This window comes from Microcebus murinus, chromosome 31 (genome assembly GCF_040939455.1).
Source record: "Microcebus murinus isolate Inina chromosome 31, M.murinus_Inina_mat1.0, whole genome shotgun sequence".
In the NCBI taxonomy this organism is placed as follows: Eukaryota; Metazoa; Chordata; class Mammalia; order Primates; family Cheirogaleidae; genus Microcebus; species Microcebus murinus.
The window spans coordinates 4,747,625-4,768,836 of NC_134134.1; the positions used below are offsets into that span (position 1 = coordinate 4,747,625).

The window sequence follows — 21,212 nt, forward strand, 5'->3', positions numbered from 1 at the left end:
ATGGGTTGCTCAGGGAAGGCAGCTGAGAGGTGGTTTGTTGTGTGGATGTGAAGCTGCATTTAGCACTTGTTGCATTTAGGGGTGCTGATGTGACAGGATGAGATAAAACTGCTTAAGGCGTGTGCACAGTGAAGAGTGGAGGGTAAGGTTGTTTTATCAGAGGAGCAACACAGCACTAGAGGCTACTATCTCTGGACTTTCAAAGATCTAACACAATATCAGAAGCCTGATATAAAATCTCTAGCTTATTAACCACTTTGGTATGAGTGTCAACTATAGTCGATAGCTACAGATGAACATGCACAGCGACTTTAGCTGACAGCCATGATAGGAAGGCACACAGCCGAGCGTCAACTAAACCGACAGCCATGACATCACTTTTCTGATTTTTCATTTATCCAAATAAAATTGTGAACATTTAAAAATAAGGTAATGAAAACATATATGTATATGTTACCTATTCTGATTTGCATTTCAAGTAAAACTGCCTGTAAAGTGTTTCAGTGCTTTAAAGCTTTCCTCATCACACAAGAGCAAAATGGATTTATTGTCAGTGCAAAGCACAAACTATCATGCGGACTATGAGTGCTGGCTGTGGGCCAACTTCGTGGCCAGTGAGCACGGTACTGAAGTGGTTAAAAACAAACAAAAAAAGAGAAAAAAATACTTAAAATGTTGCAAAATATAATTATTTCCAAAGAAATATTCTTAAAAGCCATTCTGCCCTTTTCCTACACCAAAATTATTAAATCATGATGTGGATGAATTTGAATATAGTTAATATGTCTAATAAAATGTAGAATGAGACCCCTTCAAATTGATTGTTCTTGAAGTCTATGAAAGAGGTCGGGGTGTGTAAAAATGCATCTTTGATTTCACTAGCACCTGCAACCCCATCCCTCAGCCTCTGACTCCTCCTTCCTGGGGTGTTCTCCCCACTCTTGCCCACTCTACACCTCACAACATCACTCACTTTTGGAGGAGATGCCTGTAATTCTCAGTGTAGACTTTCTGGGTTAGGAGCTACTTGTGGTACATTTCCCACAAGATTTAGCTCTTTTTAATTTTTTTTTTATTTCAGCATATTACAATGGTAAAAATGTTTAGGTTATGTATATGGCCTTTTGCCCACCTGAGTCAGAGCTTCAAGTGTGTCCGTCCCCCAGAACGGTGAGCACTGCAATCATTAGGTATGTATATTCCCATCCCTTTCACCTCCCTCCCATTAGCCCAACACCCAATGAATTTAGTTGTGATGAACATTATCTTAGATCACCTTCTCATTCTAGTGTCCCGTGGTGGCCTTGCCACTGCTTGATCCAGTCCAGGGCACTCTCAGTACTCTCTGGCAGCTTAGCTGGTCCAGGGTCTTCTGCTGTCTCCAGACAAAAGCATTCCAGTGCGACTCCCCTGCTGGGGTAGAGCTCACTCAGCCCATTTTCCTGTCTGCATCCCTTCCACCCTGTTCTCACCTCTCAGGATCTTATTTCATGTCCAACCCTCTTCTAGCTCCAATCACATGCCCTGGCTTCTGAGGACCTGCCTTGTTACTAGAACCACCCCTGGATACTGCCAGGATAGGGCTTGCTGTGTAGGGCAAACCCACAAAGTAATGGACATAATATTGGACTTCAGCTTGGGTATTTATTTTTTTAAAAAGATTTTGGGAGAGGTCTAAAACCTCTCCCACTTTTAAGCAGACACCTAGAATCAAAATCCTCTAGGACTATCTGATAAAAACTAAAAATGAAAACAAAAATGGGGATGCCATGACTGAGAAAAATTCTCGCCAATGTGGCCAATATCACCAATGTGATAATACAGACAGAGGCCGGGCGCGGTGGCTCACACCTGTAATCCTAGCTCTCTAGGAGGCCGAGGCGGGTGGATTGCTCAAGGTCAGGAGTTCAAAACCAGCCTGAGCAAGAGCGAGACCCCGTCTCTACTATAAATAGAAAGAAACTTAATTGGCCAACTGATATATATATATATATAAAAATTAGCCGGGCATGGCGGCGCATGCCTGTAGTCCCAGCTACTTGGGAGGCTGAGACAGAAGGATCCCTCGAGCCCAGGAGTTTGAGGTTGCTGTGAGCTAGGCTGACGCCATGGCACTCACTCTAGCCTGGGCAACAAAGTGAGACTCTGTCTCAAAAAAAAAAAAATACAGACAGAATAACCCTATCCTATTCTAAATACTTGGTGACTATATAGGTAATTTAAAATTTGAAATTGTGGTAAAGTATACGCAACATATTTGCCATCTTACACATTGTTAGGTCACAGCACAGTTGTGTTAAGTATAATCATACTGTGTGAAAGAAATTTCAAGAACATTTTTACACCCAGTAAACAGCTCCATTTCTCCATTATTCCAGTCCCTGGCAAAACTATTTTAATTTTTGCTTCTATGAATTTGATTCTCCTAGATACTTTGCGTAACATAGTTTATTTTTTAAACAGACAATAACAAAAGTATCTCCAGCAGAGAGAAAGAAGGAACCCCTGGTTTTAGTAAATACCTAAATACTGACTTTATGGCCTGTGATTTTCCTCACTGTATTTTTATTCATTCATTTATTAATTCAGGAAGCAATGTGTGCTAGAATGTGTTTAGGACTGAAAAACACAGTGTTGAACATATGAGCTCTGTAGACATTTATGCAGTTTTAAGAGTCCAACGATCTATTCCATAATTCCTCTCTTATTACCTCCTGCTTTTTTACCTGAAGGCCTCCTCCCTCCCATTTTTACCATTTGTCTGGAGAACACACAACAATTTTTTCCAGACTTTATGGCCCACATTGTTATGTTTATTTGTACTATGCTCTACCTGAAATCTATAGGTACTTTACTAAATGTATTTTTATATGTAAGTTACTTAAAAATCAACAAATGTATCTGATCAATCTCTGCATTACTAATGCCTGACACAGTATGGAGATGTGTGTGTTGGGTAAATTCTTGCTGGCTGACTGTGTGTGTGACAAGTCAGCACTGTACTTTTATTCTTCTTCTTATATCATTACATAAACCAAGTGGTTTTAAAAAATCAATAAATTAAACAAAATTATCTTTTAATAAAACTAATACTTTTGTTTTAAAACATTTTTATTAAATTTTTTGTATAGAATTGTTTCCCTTTCATTCCATTGATACTGCTTAGTTGGCTGTTGATTGTTTAGAGCAGGTATGGTGAAGGCAAATTTTTTTCTATCAGATATTTGCAAAAGGATAGTAAAAACAGTCTTTTAAATCTATTATTATAATATGCCAACCCTTAGCCAAAAACCTTTAGATAAATTTTAATATCTGTTCCAGTATTTATAAATCAAACAAAAGATTTGTCATTTAGCTGAATTTCTAATTGAGGTTTTTGGTCATTAATAAAGTTTGCCAATATACTTTCATTGCAGTACTTCCAGAACCTCCTTGTCTTAAAATATTAGATTTTTAAATTTGCATATTAATAGCACAAGTTGTGCAATACAGTCTCTAGCCTGAATAACATAATTGGAAGTGAAACTCATCATAACGGAAATTTCATTCGAATAAGCTGAATCAATTATATCTAAATGTATTATTACTCTTTTTAATGTAACAGAAATATGACCAAATTATTGACTAATATTAATGTGCTTGTAGGATCAGGCCAAATATATCTATAGGTATATATATCTCAGTAGATGGTGTTAAGAGTCCATTGTCACAAGATAATCTTTGTTCTCTGAAATTACCTTTTGGGCCAAAAGTCTCAGTCAAAGTTGCATTTAAATGTCTGACCAGACCTTTTGGCAATTTCTGAAAAGTTTTTTTCTGCAGTCAGGTGCTCCCCTTGGGCCATAAGGTGTCATTGGGATGCGGTGGTGGGGAACTGGTGCTGGGCTGGCTGGCTGAGCATGGCCACAGCCTGTTTGGCTCAGCAGCATGGCAGCCATGGCACCATGCTGTTTAATTTGCTGGGCATAAAACTTGTGGCATTTAGAATTAACATTATTAAAAGCCAATATATGTAAAATCATATTTCTTAAATTAGGAGGACTAACAATTTCTTGCATCATATATTTATTGCAATCTAGCAATAAAATCTACATGAGTTTCATTAACATTTTGTTTAAAATTTATATAGGAAGCTACAGTCTAAGAGAAGGTACCTTTTTCCATACTTTAATACAGCACTGTTGAATTTGAGAAATAGCCTGATCATATTTTAGTTGAGCATTAATATCAAACCAATATTCTTGACCCGTAATTTGTGCCAGAAATTTTTACCGGTGGGTCCATGGACTCATTTAGCTAGGGTTTCTGACATATATTATCCCTGCACCAAGTGGTGAACTGGAAAAATTTAGGCAGAGATATAACTGTTCACACAGGAGATTTCCAAACCCAAGGAATTAACCTTTCTATTTGAACTAATTGTTTAATCGAGCTCAGGGTGTAAAGAGAGTTTGTGCTGGCTGTGCACAGTGGCTCACACCTGTAATCCTAGCACTCTGGAAGGCCAAGGCAGGAGAATCACTCAAGGTCAGGAGTTTGAAACCAGCCTGAGCAAGACCTTGACTATGTCTCTACTACAAATAGAAAGTAATTAATTGGCCAAATAAAAATATATAGAGTAATCAGCAGGGCATTGTGGCATATGCTTGTAGTCCCAGCTACTAGGGAGGCTGAGGCAGAAAGATTACTTGAGCCCAAGAGTTTGAGGTTGCTGTGAGCTAGGCTGATGCCATGGCACTATAACCAAGGCAACAGAGTGAGAGTGCTGCTTTTGGCATTCCATTTGTCAGTCATAAGCAAGGGAACTCTGATAATTACCACAAATTCATAATCCAGCACAGAGCATGAAAGGGGTTTTAATGCTTTTATTTGAAGCTAAAGACACCTGGACTTCCTGGTGCTGATGATTATGTTATGGAAGAGACTGAAGAGGTGTGTGGTGCTCATTGTCTCCCCTCTGGCCACTGTGACTATAATTCTAGTGTATTGACAAAACAGAATTGGACCTGAACAAATGAAATTCTCAATCAAAAAGTGGCCATGATCCCTGAGATTCCTCTAGAGAGAATAATCAAATTGTTGGCCACAGTTAGATGACTAAAAATGAGAACTGTGTACTATGCCCTGCACCTACTAAAATAAAGGAAGATAAAGTTATGTAAAATAAATTCTCTAAGATTGAAATATCAGATAAAGATTATTCTAAATATTTTCAATCCAGAGAAATCATTCTATTATATTCTAACACTGAAAATACACACTCATAAGTAGATTCTAAATGGATGCATATGTTATACTACAAGTAATTCATAGAAAATTAAATTCAATGCTCTTTATTTACCTAAACTCCCTATTAAGAGATTGCCAAATTCTCATATTTCTTTATATAGTACTTACCATATGCATCACACACTTATTAATGCTTCACTTATTGTAATTATTTTCATATTTATGACGTTATATGTTAGGATCTAGTAACAGTTTGCTTTTACTAAGCAAACAATGCTGAGATTTTGATTTACTCCTCTGGCCTTCAGAATTGTTTATCTTTCATTGGACTTTAAGGCTCTTACTTTAACCTTAGGACAATGAATTTCTCTAATCTTAATAATCAGAATGCTATATATATAGCCTGTAAATGGTCTCAAGCTTTCTAGTTAAAATGTTATTTTTCTCCAAATTATAAATACTCTACAATTCTCATCAAAACTTCTTAAAAACTTTGTGAACTGGCTGGGGGTGAGTACAACTGTGAGAATATCATAGACCAAACACAGACAAAAAGAACAATGCCTAGATACAGTTGTAGAGGGAATGAAGATAAAAAATGGCAAAAAACTAGAGATAATTATGAAATGAAAGAAGCAGAATTTCACTTATAAATTCTGAGAGTTGGTTGTTCTGCCTGTTCCCTCAATCTACATGCAAAATCAGTGATTTTAACCCTGGACATTTTCAATCTCTTCTCTGGAGCCACAAGTTCACTCCCTCAGAAATATTGACTGGTAATTATAAAGCATCTATTGCATATCTAACCCTGTCTTGTACTTATTTCTCCTATTTAAATATAAAATCAACTCCATAATTTATAAATCCTTCTTAGTGTCTACCTGAACAAGGTAGCCTGATAAAGTCAATAAATCAATTAGTTAAATGACCAAAAGTAAAAGAACCAGTAACCAAAAGGTGCTTACAATATGCTTCCCAAATGAGAATGAAAAGATAGAATGTTCTAAGTAAACTGATATTACTACACTATGGAATTACTCATATCTTCAGGTAATTTTATGAGCACCATTAAGTTTTATAACAGTCCTTGCTGTAATTGCAGACAGGGCATATAAACAATACTTAATGAACTTTGAAATACTAAAATAACATAGTAGGCCTAGCATGAGTAATAAGCATGTAAGAACTGGGAACTGGCATGGACAGGTTCCCATTCAGAAGCTTCAGGGTTTTAAACAATTAGTTCAACATAAAGCGAACAAAATATTTCCTCTCAGAATCTTTGAAGTTTCTAGTTTGCTAGTAAGTTCTCAACACTTTTGAAATTACTCATTTTGTCTAATATGTCTTCTTTTCTGTTCAAAATAAGTATACATCCACAGTCACACAAACATACTTACTCTGTAAATATACTACAGCTATAGTTCAAGTTAACCGTGATGTATTTGTATATTTGATTCAATATAAATAAAGAAGATGCTGATTTCTGTTTCACTGGCCAGGCAGGTTGCATGTTGAAAAAAAAATTTAGGATAGAATGTAACAAGTAGTAATTCCGTGTTCAGAAATGTATGGGTTTTCATTAAGTGCAAAATCTTTATTATAAGCATTACAGTAACTGTGTAATTATAAATATAATTTAAAAAGCTTTGGGACCATTATTCTTGAAAGTAGAGACACTGATAAAAAGGATCACAAATGATGTCTTGGTACTGTGTAACCCAACAGTACATTTTTACAATCCATTACCTCCAACTATGATTAACGTGGCATAGGTTAAAATTGGTGCAAAATAACACTTAATTCTATCTACAACATGTTTGACACATTAAAAATGTTTAATTTAATGAAACACATTAAGTTATCTAAAAACATGTTATCTAAAAACATTCCAAATATCATTCTATTTTATTATCGTAACGTGCAATTATAAAACAATTTATTTCTAATATTGTAATTTTTTCATTCTGATAATGGGAAAAATATGAGTTTGTATACCTACATCATACATCACTTGAAATACTGTTTGTTATAAGAAAAGTCCATAGTACCTCTCCATTTCATAAATATTACATTTCAGTGTTTTCAATTTTCCATGGAAAAGTACATGAATAATGCCTACTTAATATAGAAAGACTGTATACTTAGGATAGAATAAATGTGATGTAGCTATCATTAACCACACACATTCACATACACGCAAAGAATGAAAGCATACCACCTACTGTATTTAAAGCTGAATAACATCAATATTTGCATGTCAAAAATAGCAAAAATTATGCTTTATTACATTTTAACCGCACCCTGACCAGAAAGTGTATTTTACATGTAATTATAACTCTCAAAAAATCTCCCACTTTTTAAAGCTGACATACAAAAAAATCAACTAACTATTTTAACTGGGTTGTTCTCTATAATCAAAAACCTGGTTTAAAGAAATGTGAGAATGTGTTAGTGACTCAGTGCATTGCCCTGTGAGTCCTCTGATATCTGTTTAGACTTGATTCTTGATTAAGTGCCTTCTGAAATTTATTATATCTGTATTGTAGTCTTAAGTATCAATTCTTTGTTGTTCTCTAAGGTATATCTTTTGCATAAATATTTTTTCACATTGATTATATTTGTAAGGTTTCTATTCCTTAAAATTTTTGTGATGTTGAGCAATGTTTGAGAAAATATTGGAGCATTTCTTTCAGTGTAAGTTCTCCCATGTCCAATAAGATCTCTGTTATAACTAAAGCTATTGTCAGCTCTCTACATTATTATAGTTTAAGTACTGTTGTGCATTTTAAGTCTAATACTTTGGGAAAGCACTTTCATAAACATTATATTTATCGAACTTTTATCTAGTATGATTTCTTTGAGGTTGAATAAGATGTGAGCAGTTATTAAAGATTTTGCCACAATATCTATATTTGTAGAATTTTTCTCTGATATGAATTCCTTTATGTAGATTAAGGTGTGAGCACTAGGAAAATATTTTGCCACATTGCTCACATTTGTATGGTTTCTCTCCTGTATGGATTCATTTATGTAGAATGAGGTCTCTTAGCCAGGTAAAGGCTCTGTCACATTCTTCACATTTTAGGGTTTCTCTCCAGTATGAATTATTTTATGTTTAGTAAGGTTTGAAGACTGGGTAAAGGCTTTGCCACATTCTGCACATTTGTAGGGTTTCTCTCCAGTATGAATTATTTTATGTTGAGTAAGGTGTGTGAACTGGGTAAAGGCTTTTCCACATTCTTCACATTTGTATGGTTTCTCTCCCATATGAATTCTTTTATGTTTGGTAAGGTTTGTACACCAGATAAAGGCTTTGCCACATTCTTCACATTTGTAGGGTTTCTCTCCAGTATGGATCCTTTTATGTTGAGTAAGGGTTGAGGACTGCTTAAAGGCTTTGCCACATTCTTCACATTTGTATGGTTTCTCTCCCATATGAATTCTTTTATGTTTAGTAAGGTTTGTACACCAGGTAAATGCTTTGCCACATTCTTCACACTTGTAGGGTTTCTCTCCAGTATGAATTCTTTTATGTCGAGTAAGTATTGAGGACTGGTTAAAGGCTTTGCCACATTCTTCACATTTGTAGGGCTTCTCTCCAGTGTGAATTCTCCTATGTATAATAAGTTTTGAGCAACAGTTAAAGGTTTTTCCACATTCTTCACACTTGTAGGATTTCTCTGTCATATGAAATTTCCTATGTCCAGATACATTAGAGCTGTGATTAAAAATTTTGCCATATTCATTAAGTTTGAATCTTTTTTCTCCAGTATGTCTTGTCTTCTGTCTATTTAGATTTGATGATTTACTAAAGACTTTTATACATTTATAACATTTGAAGATTTTTCTATGGCAACTTGACAGACATTGGGTAAGACCATCCGAACATACTTTCTGCTTCTTACACTCAACCACACAATCCAATTCTCTTTTTAAGTGTACATTTTCAAGGCCACAGCTTCCATATAGTCTCAGTATTGATTTCTGAAATGGGTCTTTTATGCCTTGCTCTGGCAATAGGTCTTTGGTGGAATGGGAAGAAGGTTCTGAAAGAAATGAAATAACAGAGTATCTCACTAACTAAACTCAGGGAATATATTTCATAATTTGAATATTTAAAAGTGTAGAAAGCACGTTAGCAATGGTATCTGTCATCGATGTATGACCTTATAAATATACTGTCATATATACTATCATAGATGTATGACCTAAAAATATACTGACAACCATGGTTCTTTTAGAAATCATAACTGCTAATTGTTCATAGCAACCCAAATTTGAATAACACCAGGAACCACATGGAATCGGAAGGAAACTTTGTTGCATTTACCCACCACAGCCCTTCCTCCATGCTGATACTGAGTTATCACTTTAGTAGAGAAATCCAATCTCCTGGATTTCCTATCAAAAGAGAATGAAACTATAGGCACATGTCCACACATCTTTTTTTTATAGCCTTTCCAAAGGATGGTTTCTATCTTCCATGACAACTACATAACTCTCTGGGAAAAATATGCACCTATCAAGAATAAAATTCTCCATTATCATAATGTTGGTGTAAAATATTTAATTATGCTATAAAATTTGAAAGGCAAAATAAAAAATGATCATTTCCATGTGTTAATTTGTAGACAATATAAAGAGATATAATTATTTACATCAATATCATAAAGGTGAGGGGAGATGTAAAGATTAAGAATTTTTGTATGCAACTGAAGTTAGGTAGTTATCCATTTAACATAAGTTGCAAGTTCAAAAGATTTTATGTAGTTCTCACAGTGAACATTAGAAGAAATGTTTATAGAGATAAAAAAAGAAAGCCAGGCAAAGAAACAAAATATGTCACTCAAAATCAGTGAGGAACAATGCAGAACAGAAGGAAAGGAAAGAAAGAAAAGATAGTGACAAAGTCAAATAAAACAATTAACATTAGAGAAATTGTAAGTCCTCCCTTTGAGAGAATTATGTAAATATTTATGTCCTAGTGCTTAAAGTCAGAAGACACAGTTAAATAAAGGGATTAAAAAAAATCCAACTATATTCTATCTAAAGTGACTTGACTTCATACCTGGTGAGAACAACAGACTAAAACTGGCAGGATATATCTGCATGATATATCTAGCAAGATATATCAGGAAAACTTTTAGCATCTAAGAGCAGTGGAGTTCAAAATTATATTAGGCACATTACTTTTGAAGTGAAAAAACATTATAATTTTTAAAATATAGTTTAAGTCAAAACTGTCACAAGAGAGAAACAAGGACATTAAATATAAAAAGTGGTCATTCACGGAGAGCATATGAAAATAATACATATATATGATATGTATCTTTATCTCACATCAAGGTTTTCAAGTATATTTTAAATAGCATTGACAGAATTTAAGCAAGAATTGGACAGGAAAATAATAGGATACTTTGATATTCCATTTTCAATAATAATAAAATCAGTCAAATTATTAATACGAAAACAAAAGATTTGAAAACACTATAGAGTAATTAGACCTAACAGGTGCATTGGAAACACTCTACAGAATAATAGTAGAATATACAATCTTCTTGATAGCTCATAAAACGTTCTTCCTAAAAAACTACCTGTTCTGCCACAAGTCTTAACCAATATTAGAAAGTTGTTATTTTACACACTTTAATTTTTAACTAGAATGGAATGAAACTGAAAATAAATAATAGAAGAAACACAGAAAAATTAACAAATATAGGAAAATAAAAAACACACTCTTGAATACGTTCTACTTCAAGGGAAGAAGACCTAATGTTGTGTAGATGTCCAAATTGATCTACAGATTAAATGCAATTCTTTTCAAATTCTCAATTTCAGTTTTTGAATAATAAAAAACAGCAAACTCTTCCTTCCGAAGTTTCATTAAATATAAATGGTTTAGCCTTTCTAATGAAAAAATAAGATGTATGTATGAATAAAAACAAACAGAACCCTATAACATGCCACCTACAAAAGCCTTCTTTTAGCTCTAAAAAGTCAAATTGGTGGAAAGTAAAAATTTACATAAATCTACATAAATATCTACATAAATCATAAGAGGGGGATCTACATAAATTATCTACATAAAATCTACATAAATAATAAGAGGAGGATATTGTGGCAATAATTAAAGCAAATACACTTTAAGTCAAAAACCATCAGAAGAGACAAAGACTTTCATAATGAGAAAATGGGTCATTTAGGAGAAATCTATGGCACAGAATACACATAGACAGATGACGTACATGTAATGTACATACTGTACCATAGATATTTTTAAATATATATTGTATATCAGTGCTTCTAAATATATTAAAAAATATGAACCAAAGTATGGACAGAAGTGTGGCAAGAAACACCTAGCAACACACTAGTTACAGGAGACTGCAAGACCTCACTTTCAATGATGAATAGAAAAATTTGACAGAAGATAAATAAGAAAACAGATAATGGGAAAAACATTATAGACCAGTAAGATGTAAAAGACATTTACAGAGCTCTTCAGTCAAAAGCAGCAGAATACACTACGGTTTCATCATACATGATAAATGGTGTTAGGACACTTAAGTCTTATCAAGTTGAAGAAACCTAAAAACATACAACTTTTGACAAAAACATACCTTTTAACAAAAATGAAGTGGAACTAGAACTCAAAAGCAATACAGAAACTGGCTAATACAAAAATATGTCAAAATTAAACACTCTTAAATGCATTCATGCTCAATGGTCAGATGTTTTAAAATTGTTAAGATGTCAAAACTATCTACAGTGATATACAAATTTAATTCAATGTCTATAATAGTCCTATCATACTTGTTTTGAAGATATATAAAAATAAATTCTAAAGTGTCTTGGAACAATAAATAGCCAGACTGTTTTAGATATACAAACAGGAGGCATAGCACTTTGTGATTTGAAAACAAATCAGCAGGAATAAAAAAATGTGCTACTGGCACAAAGACAATGAGATGAAACAAAAGAACACAGAACACAGAAATAAACCTTGTGTGCATGACCAAACATAGGTTCCTCAAGATTGCAATGACCATGCAATGAAAAAGAAGAGTCACTTCAATAAATTTGGTAGAAAACTGAATATTTATGAGAGGAAAAAAATGATGTTGGTACCTTCCCTTGCACTATAGAGAATATATCTTAAATAAATTAAATATTAAAACATAAGAAATATATGTATAAAACTCTTAGAGAAAATATAAGAGAAACATCCTGATATTGGTCCTGGTACTGTTTTAGTAGATGTAACATCAAATAGATAATCAAGAAAAAGTAGAAGAAAAATGGGATTGTATCACACTTCAAATTTTCTGCACAAAGGAAAAACTTAGTGGACTAAAAATGCCTCCTTTTAAATGGGTAAAAATAGATGCAAATCACATATTTGATAGAAGTTAACATTGTGAATAAATGAACAATGATTAAAATTCAAAAACAAAGATGAATAACTTGACTAACAAATGGACAATAGATTGATCTGGCATTTCTGCAAAGAAGATATGCTAATGGCCAAACATAATTTGAAAGCATTTTAAAATTGTTAATCTTTAGAGAAATGCAAAACAAAATCACAATAGTATATCACATCACATCCATTACATTGGGAACTTTTAAATAAATAAAAGCATATGCAGATACATACGTATGGTGAGAATGTAGAGAAATTGAAATGCTGCTATGTCATTCTGAACCTTTGATTCTAAAAATCATAAAAATTGAAATAGAACAGATCAAAAATTTAAAATATATAAAGAGAGCAAAGCAGCTATATGGTGGGAGGGGAAGGATACACTTGTTTTATTTTACTTTTTCCCAAAGACCAACAAAAATTTTGCAGCCATCCATGGAAAATCACAATTATCTGAATTTGGGGACTTAAATGGAAGGTCGTTAAACTCTAGTGGAACAATAGATCTGGGAGGGTCATTTAGAATATTCAGGCTCTCATCCAGCTGACAAACTTAAGGACCCATTGTCCTGAATACAGACTGCAACATGGGTCAACCATCTTGGATACACAGAGTCACCGATGGTTCCCTGTGACAAAGTGGGAGTGGTGCTGCTCATCCAGAGACTTTGGGAGAGACACAGCTATCTGCAGCCATGGAGGCAGACCTGAATAACTTGGTCTTGCTATCATCTGTAAAGCAGAACTGTGACTCTGCTACAGCTGTCTCAACTATAGTCCATGTCCAGTTCTTTCAGAGCATAGATCCACACAGTGACCTGCAGGGACTCTTCCAAAGTACTCATTGGGAGCCACGCCCACCCATGCTTATGGTATTAGCCCTAAAATATGCAGACTGAAATGAACAACCATGCCCTAGTATGTGTCATACACATCCAAACCCTGAAGGCAACCAGTTTACCCAGAAACAAGAGAGGATTGAAAACCACCCAAGCCCTTTGGAACTGGCCCACCAGATGCAGACTCCACTGCAGAGCAAGGGACAGTCTTGTGTCCTAGCTACAGCAACTCTTCATTGAAAACCCAGTGGAGATACCTTTGGTGTAAGTACTCAAAAGAAAAAAATCTTTACCTTCCAAATCCAGTTTATAAAAACTGGGAAAGGTATTTAATCCTTTATATGCACACATACCACCATAAGTATAATGTGCAACTACTGTTAATGCTACTATTTTATCATGTGACTACAACACCTAAGCAGAAATGTTTGGCAAGAACATGACAAGATCCACTCAAATTGGAAAGGAAAAAGTAAAAATAACACTGTTTACAGATGACATTATCTTATAGATCAAAAACCATAAAGAAGAAAGGAAGAAAGCTTTAAAAGTAATAAAGCCTCTCAGTTAAGTCACAGGACGTAAAATTTACATACAGATAGCAGTTGTTTTTCTATACACCAATAAAGTAGACAATGAAAAAGGAAAACACTCATTTACAATACCATCAAGAAAACAGATCTCTAAGAAATAAATTTAACTAAAGTGGTTAAAAAATCCCTTTACCCTGACTACTATAAGATATTAATAAAAGAAATTGAAGATGGCATCAGTGAATAGAATGATATTATCCAAAACAATGTATACATTCAATGCACTCCCTATCAAATTTCCAGGGACATTACTTGACAGTATTAACCAAAAACTTCTAATATTGGTATGATCTCACAAACACAATTGATGAGCCCTATACAATAATCAGAAAGAATAAAAAAGGTTCCAGCATCGCACTTTCTGATTTCAAACTAAATTTTAAGGTGGGAGTAATGAAAACAGCAAAATGTTCACATGAATCTAACAAAAATAACAATGGAAGAGAATGGAGACCTCAGAAATAAACCGAAACATATAAGGTCAAGTAACATTTATCTAGGCACTAGCAATGCACAATGCAGAAAGTATGGCTCTTCAATGCTTGGTGCTAGAAAACTGGATACCCAAAAACAAATGAAAAAAAGCAGACTATTTTTTCTTCTATGATACCAAAAACTAACTCCAGATGTAACAAAGATTTAAATGGAATACATAAAACTCTAACATTTCTTTAAAAATATTATAAAGAAAATAAGAAATATGGGAAAACCTTGACATAAGACTTGCAATTTTCTTTTTCTTTTTGTTTCATATCAAAAAAAAAAAGTGCACTGGAACAAAATTGGAAAAATTTGGGCTGCATCAAACTTAAAATCCTCTGTACAGCAAGGGAAAAAAATAAGAAAACATATAGGATGGGAGAAAGTATTTTCAAAGTAGATATTGTATAATATGTAAATACCCCAAATAATTGGGAAACTCATATTTTTCAAATGCAAAACAATGTCATCACCCACATAAATATAAGCAAAAGTTTATGTAGATTATTTTCAAAGAAAACATACCAGTTTACAACAGGAAACACAAAGAGTAACTCAGCATTGCCAAAACATCATAAACACAAATGAAAACTATGATAAGGTATCACCTCACAACTCTAAAATGGCTAATGTCCAAAACAAGAGATATAACAAGTGAGGACAAGAGTGTGCAGGAAATTAATCCCTGTAGACTGTTATTGATTGTAAATGGATAGTGTCATCATAGAGATTTGTTAAAACATGTAAATAACATAACTGCCTTATCATTCACCATTGCTACCTATGAGTATAATCATGTAAAATCAGTATCTCAAGAAGATTCTGCACCCCCATATATATCGTAACATTATGCACATTTGCCAAGAAAATAAAAACAAACTAAATGCATGCTTTGATGAATAGATTTAAAAATGCCTGTACAAACACATACCATATACTAATACTAAGCCATGAAAATGATAAATATCCTGCCATTTCAACAACATGGATGTACATAGTAGGCATTATGCTAAGTAAAATCAGCCATTCCCAGAAAGATAAATACTGCTATGGATAATTATTTTTAAAAAGTTGAATTTATAAATATAAAGAGTACAACAGTGGTTTCCAGGGTATAGAGTCACAAAAAATTAGGAGATGTTTAAGGGTGAAATCTTTTAGTTATAAGATGAATAGATCGTGGAGATCTATTGTATGGCAACATGATTAGAGTTATTAATAATGTATATGCTTAAAATTGGTTAAGACCATAGACCTCACTATTAATAAATGTTCTCCCTATAATTAAATGCTAAATATGTGAGATGATGGAACAGTTTATTACCTTAATTATATTATTTTACTATTTATACACACATCAGATCACTACACTGTGTACAATAAATATATACAGTTATTTAAGTATTATTTGCGGAAACTTCCACCCATTAAACATCCTCCACACAGAAATATATGCACACATACACACATATGAATGATACAATTATGATGCTACTAAACAGGGGGAAATTATGGAATATAAGTTATGAAAATATTGTGAATCAATTGGGAGTATAAATATATTCATGGATGTGAAGCACTGAATGAGACAGTATATTTAGTAATTCTATAAGGTAAGCGTGCAAAATAAACTATATTATAGTTTTGGTATTTGGCTATAATAAAGTTGAAAATTTACTCTTATTTATACTAGAAAAAGATTATTTAGAAGTGAAATAACATTAGATTTTCTTACATTTAAGCAGAGGCTATGCATTTGTACAAAGTTAGTGAGCCTGACTTTCTGTAGAATTGCCTCTGAAAACTTAGAATTGGAAATAATGATGCAGAAAATATGACTATCTGTCGCTAGGGTTTCTGGTATTACAGAAACAAATCCAAATATCTCCACTGTTCCCCTTTACAGATTTCAGAAATGACACATCAAAAGGAACTTAAAACATGGAGCTAGGCATGGAGGATCACACCTATAATCCCAGCACTTTTGGAGGCCAAGCAAGAAGGATCACTTGAGGCCAGGATTTTATACCGGCCCTAGCAACATAAGAAGATTCCATTTTTACCAGATAATAATAATAATAATGAAAAATAATGGCTGGCCATGGTAGCTCATGCCCATAGTTCTAGCTACTTGGAAGACAGAGGTTTTAGGATCCCTGGAGCCCAGATGTTTGAGTTTGCAGTGAGCTATGATCAGCCACTGTAGTCAAGAAATGGCAGGAGAGCAAAACCCTGTCAAAAGATGGTTTAATGTAGTGGTCTTCAAAATATGCACAGATAGTCCCATAACTCCTAAACAATAGAAATGCTAATAGATAATGTAGTCCCTTATAAGCTATCACAAGAAGTATGGCTCTCACTGACTTCTAAGGATGATCACTTCATGGGTAGAATTCTTAGAGAGTTAAAGAGTCTGGGACAAAAGATGTCCTTCTGGAAGATAAAGAGCACCTTACACAGGCTTCTAAAAATCATTTCCAACTGAACAGAATATTCCAAGCCACTTTTTAATATCTGCCTTCCTCTTTGAGATATACCTCTCTAACATTTGTTATGTGCTTCACTGAATCTCACCCTACCTGGATATTTAACTGTTGTTTCCTCTTTCTTCATAATCCAGGGCTCTATCCTTTGCTCCAGACATGCAATCAGCTCTGGCTTTGAGACAGCAAGACCTGTTTCATTAGAAAAATTTTACATGACTCTTACTGAAGACTTTCCAATTACTAATGCAGTATTATCCTTAGTAAACACAACATTACAGAAGATTCTATAAAATTCCTTTGCAACATATTGTTTTCTCACAGACCCTGTAGAATGATAAAAAATTATTTCTACTTTATGACTAGAGCACCAATTCCCACTAGCACTAAATAAATAAAGGTGGAAATTCTATTCTAAGGTGCAGGCAACAATTATATACCCTGATTTCTAGTGTAACTACTAATGTGAAATATACATATCATTCCAAGAAAGGGTAAGGTTCAACATAACATGAGACATCTAATGATTTTATTTTACACAACAACAATCTTCCAATTTTCTGTAAAAGCATGGATATAAAATTCATTCATGTAAAGTAGATACTTTTAAGGAACTATATACAAAATATACTAATGGCCTTAATGTGGAATAGGAATTCTGTACTTAAGTGATCCTCACCAAGGGAGACCAGGTTTCCATAGTTCTCCAACATCACATCCCTATACAAATTCCTCTGAGCATTGTCAAGGCATGCCCACTCTTCTGGAGAGAATTCTACAGCCACATCCTGAAATGTCACCATCTCCTGTAAAAAGACACATATTTCCCAAGTGGCCATAGAGAGAGTTATTCATTTGACTACAAGGAAAATAAGTTATGAGAACTTTTTCTGACATATGAGTGACTAGAATTATCCAATGTGATATTTTTGAGCATATTGATATTCTTGAACATATTCTCTTATTCACAGGAATGAGGATCAGAAAAGATGTATGAAACTGTGTGCATATGATTCTGCTTTAGATGATAAAGTATTTAATACAAAATTAAAGGCCTCAGTACAGTAATATAAATTTATAGGTGTTATATTTACATCATAGAAGTAAATTGTGCATATTTCTCACATAGGTAAACATAGAGATTTAGAAAGTATCACATAATTTTGATCAGTAAAATAAAGACCTGGAGATTTTTTTTTTAAATGCAGGCTCTGATTCAGTAGATCTGGGGTGTAGTCTGAATCTCTGCCTGTCACATAATACAACTACTGATAACAATGCTGCTTGCCTAAGGAGGGTATATTGTCAATATCCAATAAGTGGTAGACTTTGAATTTATCTCAGTTCATCTGAACAGAACACAGATAATAGCCTTCATTTTTCAAAGCAATGTATAAGAATAAATTAGAGCTTCTGGATTTAATGTGATGCCTCATGCACATCAGTCAGTAAATCTCCACAAGACTCTTAACAATAAAGAAAAAAAAACAATTAACTTTATATTGGATGAATCTGTCAGAGAGCATCTTAAGCAAGTGAATGAAATTAACATAACTTTAGCTGCACAAATTGGTGTTAGGCATCGTTGCAAAGAGGAGGACACAAATCACTGCTGTGATGGTAGTGGCCAACAATATGTAACCATGAAGAATCATCAATTTATGCAAATTTCAGATACAGATATTTCCTATATTTTGTTATCTTTAATAATGTATGTAAATACTTTAGCATCATGCAGAGCAAGTCTTCTATTTTCTCTTTTCTCCATAATTATTCTTTTCAATCAATGCTATCCTCTTTCTAACTTGTCCTAATGATATTTTATGTAGAGCTAATGAAGCATCCAGATCAAACATTGAGAGTACATGTTTCTCTTCCTCACTGAAATCCAAAGACTCTATCCCATCCTCAGGACGAATCTCAGACATTCACACTATTCCATCTTGACCTGTCACAATGGGAACATTTTCAATATTACGTGTCATACAGTTATTATGAAACTTGGTTATTGTCATAAGAAGCTTGTGGGAGAGAATATAGAGCAGGTTCTGGTGTATAGGGAGGAAGGATTTTCCAGAGCTCCTTGACTATCATAAGAATAAAGAAAAACATGTAGTTACAAAACTTTTTAGGCATATACATCAGAAGTAAGAAGTAAATTTTACAAGTTCAAAAAACTAAAGTACTTCATGACTTTCTAGGAGAAAGAGTAGACATAACCCCTAAATTAGGACGCACTTACCTGAAAACCAGCCATTTCTTCTTCCTCTTCTCCTACTCTGAAATTCCTTTTCAGGTGAGATTGTGTAGAACAATTATAATTAAATCTTCAGACTACGCTTAAAGGAGTCAGCACAATTTTTTTCCTTGTTTCCACAATATTCACAAGCAGGAGGAACATAAAATGCAGAAAGGCTACACTCACTTGTTCTTAGTCAGAAAAAAGATTCAGCTATGATCAGCTCCTTTATGGAGACCAAAAAGTGAGGGTCTTCTGTCTTTTCTTCTGGTTACCTCCCCCTGCTACAGGTGCCAGGAGATTCTGCTACAGGAATGGGAATCTGTACCAAACTGATCTGCCTCTACCAATCCCAAGAGAGCAGAACCTGTGACTTCCCTCTAGAACAAAGGCTAAATAAACTCAATTCACAAGTATATATGCAGAAGTCCTAATGCTTGACGCTGGTATCAAATTAGAATTTAGTGGGGCACAATTAAAACCACATGGATGTTCCCACCTAGCCCAACAGGCAGGTGATGGTGTTTCTTCAATCTAGCCATGTTATCCTAAGTGAAACCGGGGCTGAGAGGTAATTACCTTAAAATTGTCTCTAAAACATCGCTGTGAATATAAACCATGTGGTACTGTGGACCTCACTCTAAGAAATGTGGTCTGGTGGTGTGGAAGGGGTACATTAATTGGGTTCTTTGACATGTCCCCTTTTAGTGGTGATGTTGTTCAATCTAGATCCATTATTATTATAACTCAGGTAGAGACAGCAAGCACAGCATACATACTGCCTTTTGCCCTACACTCATCACAACATATACTTCATTTCCAAAGTGAAGAGCAGCACAATGCAATGTCTACTGAGCATGTGCTATGTGCTCAAAAGTATAGTATGTTGCACTGTAAAGAAGGCTTTACATTGTGTGATTTAATCCTTGCTGTGCCAGAAAAGGTGAGTACTAAGTGTCCAATAATTTACAGAAAAATTTAGATGTGGTGCCAGCCTTTCTATTCCTCTAACACAATTATAATATGACATTACACAAGACATTATCATACAAGACATTATAAGACATTATAATACGACATTACAGAAGATCTAGAAAATTGTCTACACTCACCCCAAAAAGGTTTTTTGAAACTCAACTCACAAGTCCATGTTGATCTCTAACACTGCAGCATATGTCTCCCCTGAGTTTTTGGTACATCCTTATTCCAGAGTATGTCCCTGTCTTGCGAATTCTAGGTTGAGGCCAGGTCTAGTTTCCTTCCCTCTGTAAAAGCAAAGGATACACAACATGTGTATACAACGTGTGTATACACTTGTGTATTCTTTGCTTTTACAGAGAGGGAAGGAAAACAGGAAGAAAATTTCCTCTTTGGAACCTGTCTAATGCATCTTGAGGAACCTTGGACCTTTCATTCAGAATTCAAATCTGCAGATTTAGGTCTCTAAAGAGGCATGGATTCAGTAGCACTCATGCACACTTCCTGGCATTTGGGCAAAACAGAAAGCAGAAAGGGAGTTTATGTGTCACACACAGTGCACAGTAACTTGTTCCCATTTCTGTCTGAGCCCCATGGTCTCTGAATCCATTTCAGTTCTAAAGATGTGAGATGCATTTAGAGAAAGGATAGAACTACTGATTTTTATCCTATGAGAGGGTATTCACAGGAATCTGGTCTAAGTATGCTCTGGAGGGACAGTAGACACCAAAAAGGCCTAGAGAACTTACTGTTTGCAAATGTGGGGACAGTGAAGCTCTGTGCTGCAGACTTGCCGGTTACAGACTGGAAGCCCAAGAAGGAATCTAGTGTCCAAAGCCCTTCTAATTTAGAAGTGGTGGGCACATTTTATGTTTATGTTGCATTTTTAATTCTGGAAAGTGTTCAGTAGATATTAAAAGTAAAGAGTCTCCAACTCAGAAAACC

General features: G+C 34.4%; 1 protein-coding gene across 1 annotated transcript in view; it reads right to left on the reverse strand.

Moving 5' to 3' along the window:
* LOC142865693 (uncharacterized) overlaps positions 1 to 21,212 on the reverse strand; it is a 50,218-nt gene that overhangs the window by 17,231 nt on the left and 11,775 nt on the right. Inside the window, exon 2 of the mRNA XM_075998888.1 lies at positions 8,346 to 8,845. Within this exon, the coding sequence (XP_075855003.1) occupies positions 8,346 to 8,845 (500 nt within the window). The remainder of the gene's footprint in view (positions 1 to 8,345; positions 8,846 to 21,212) is intronic.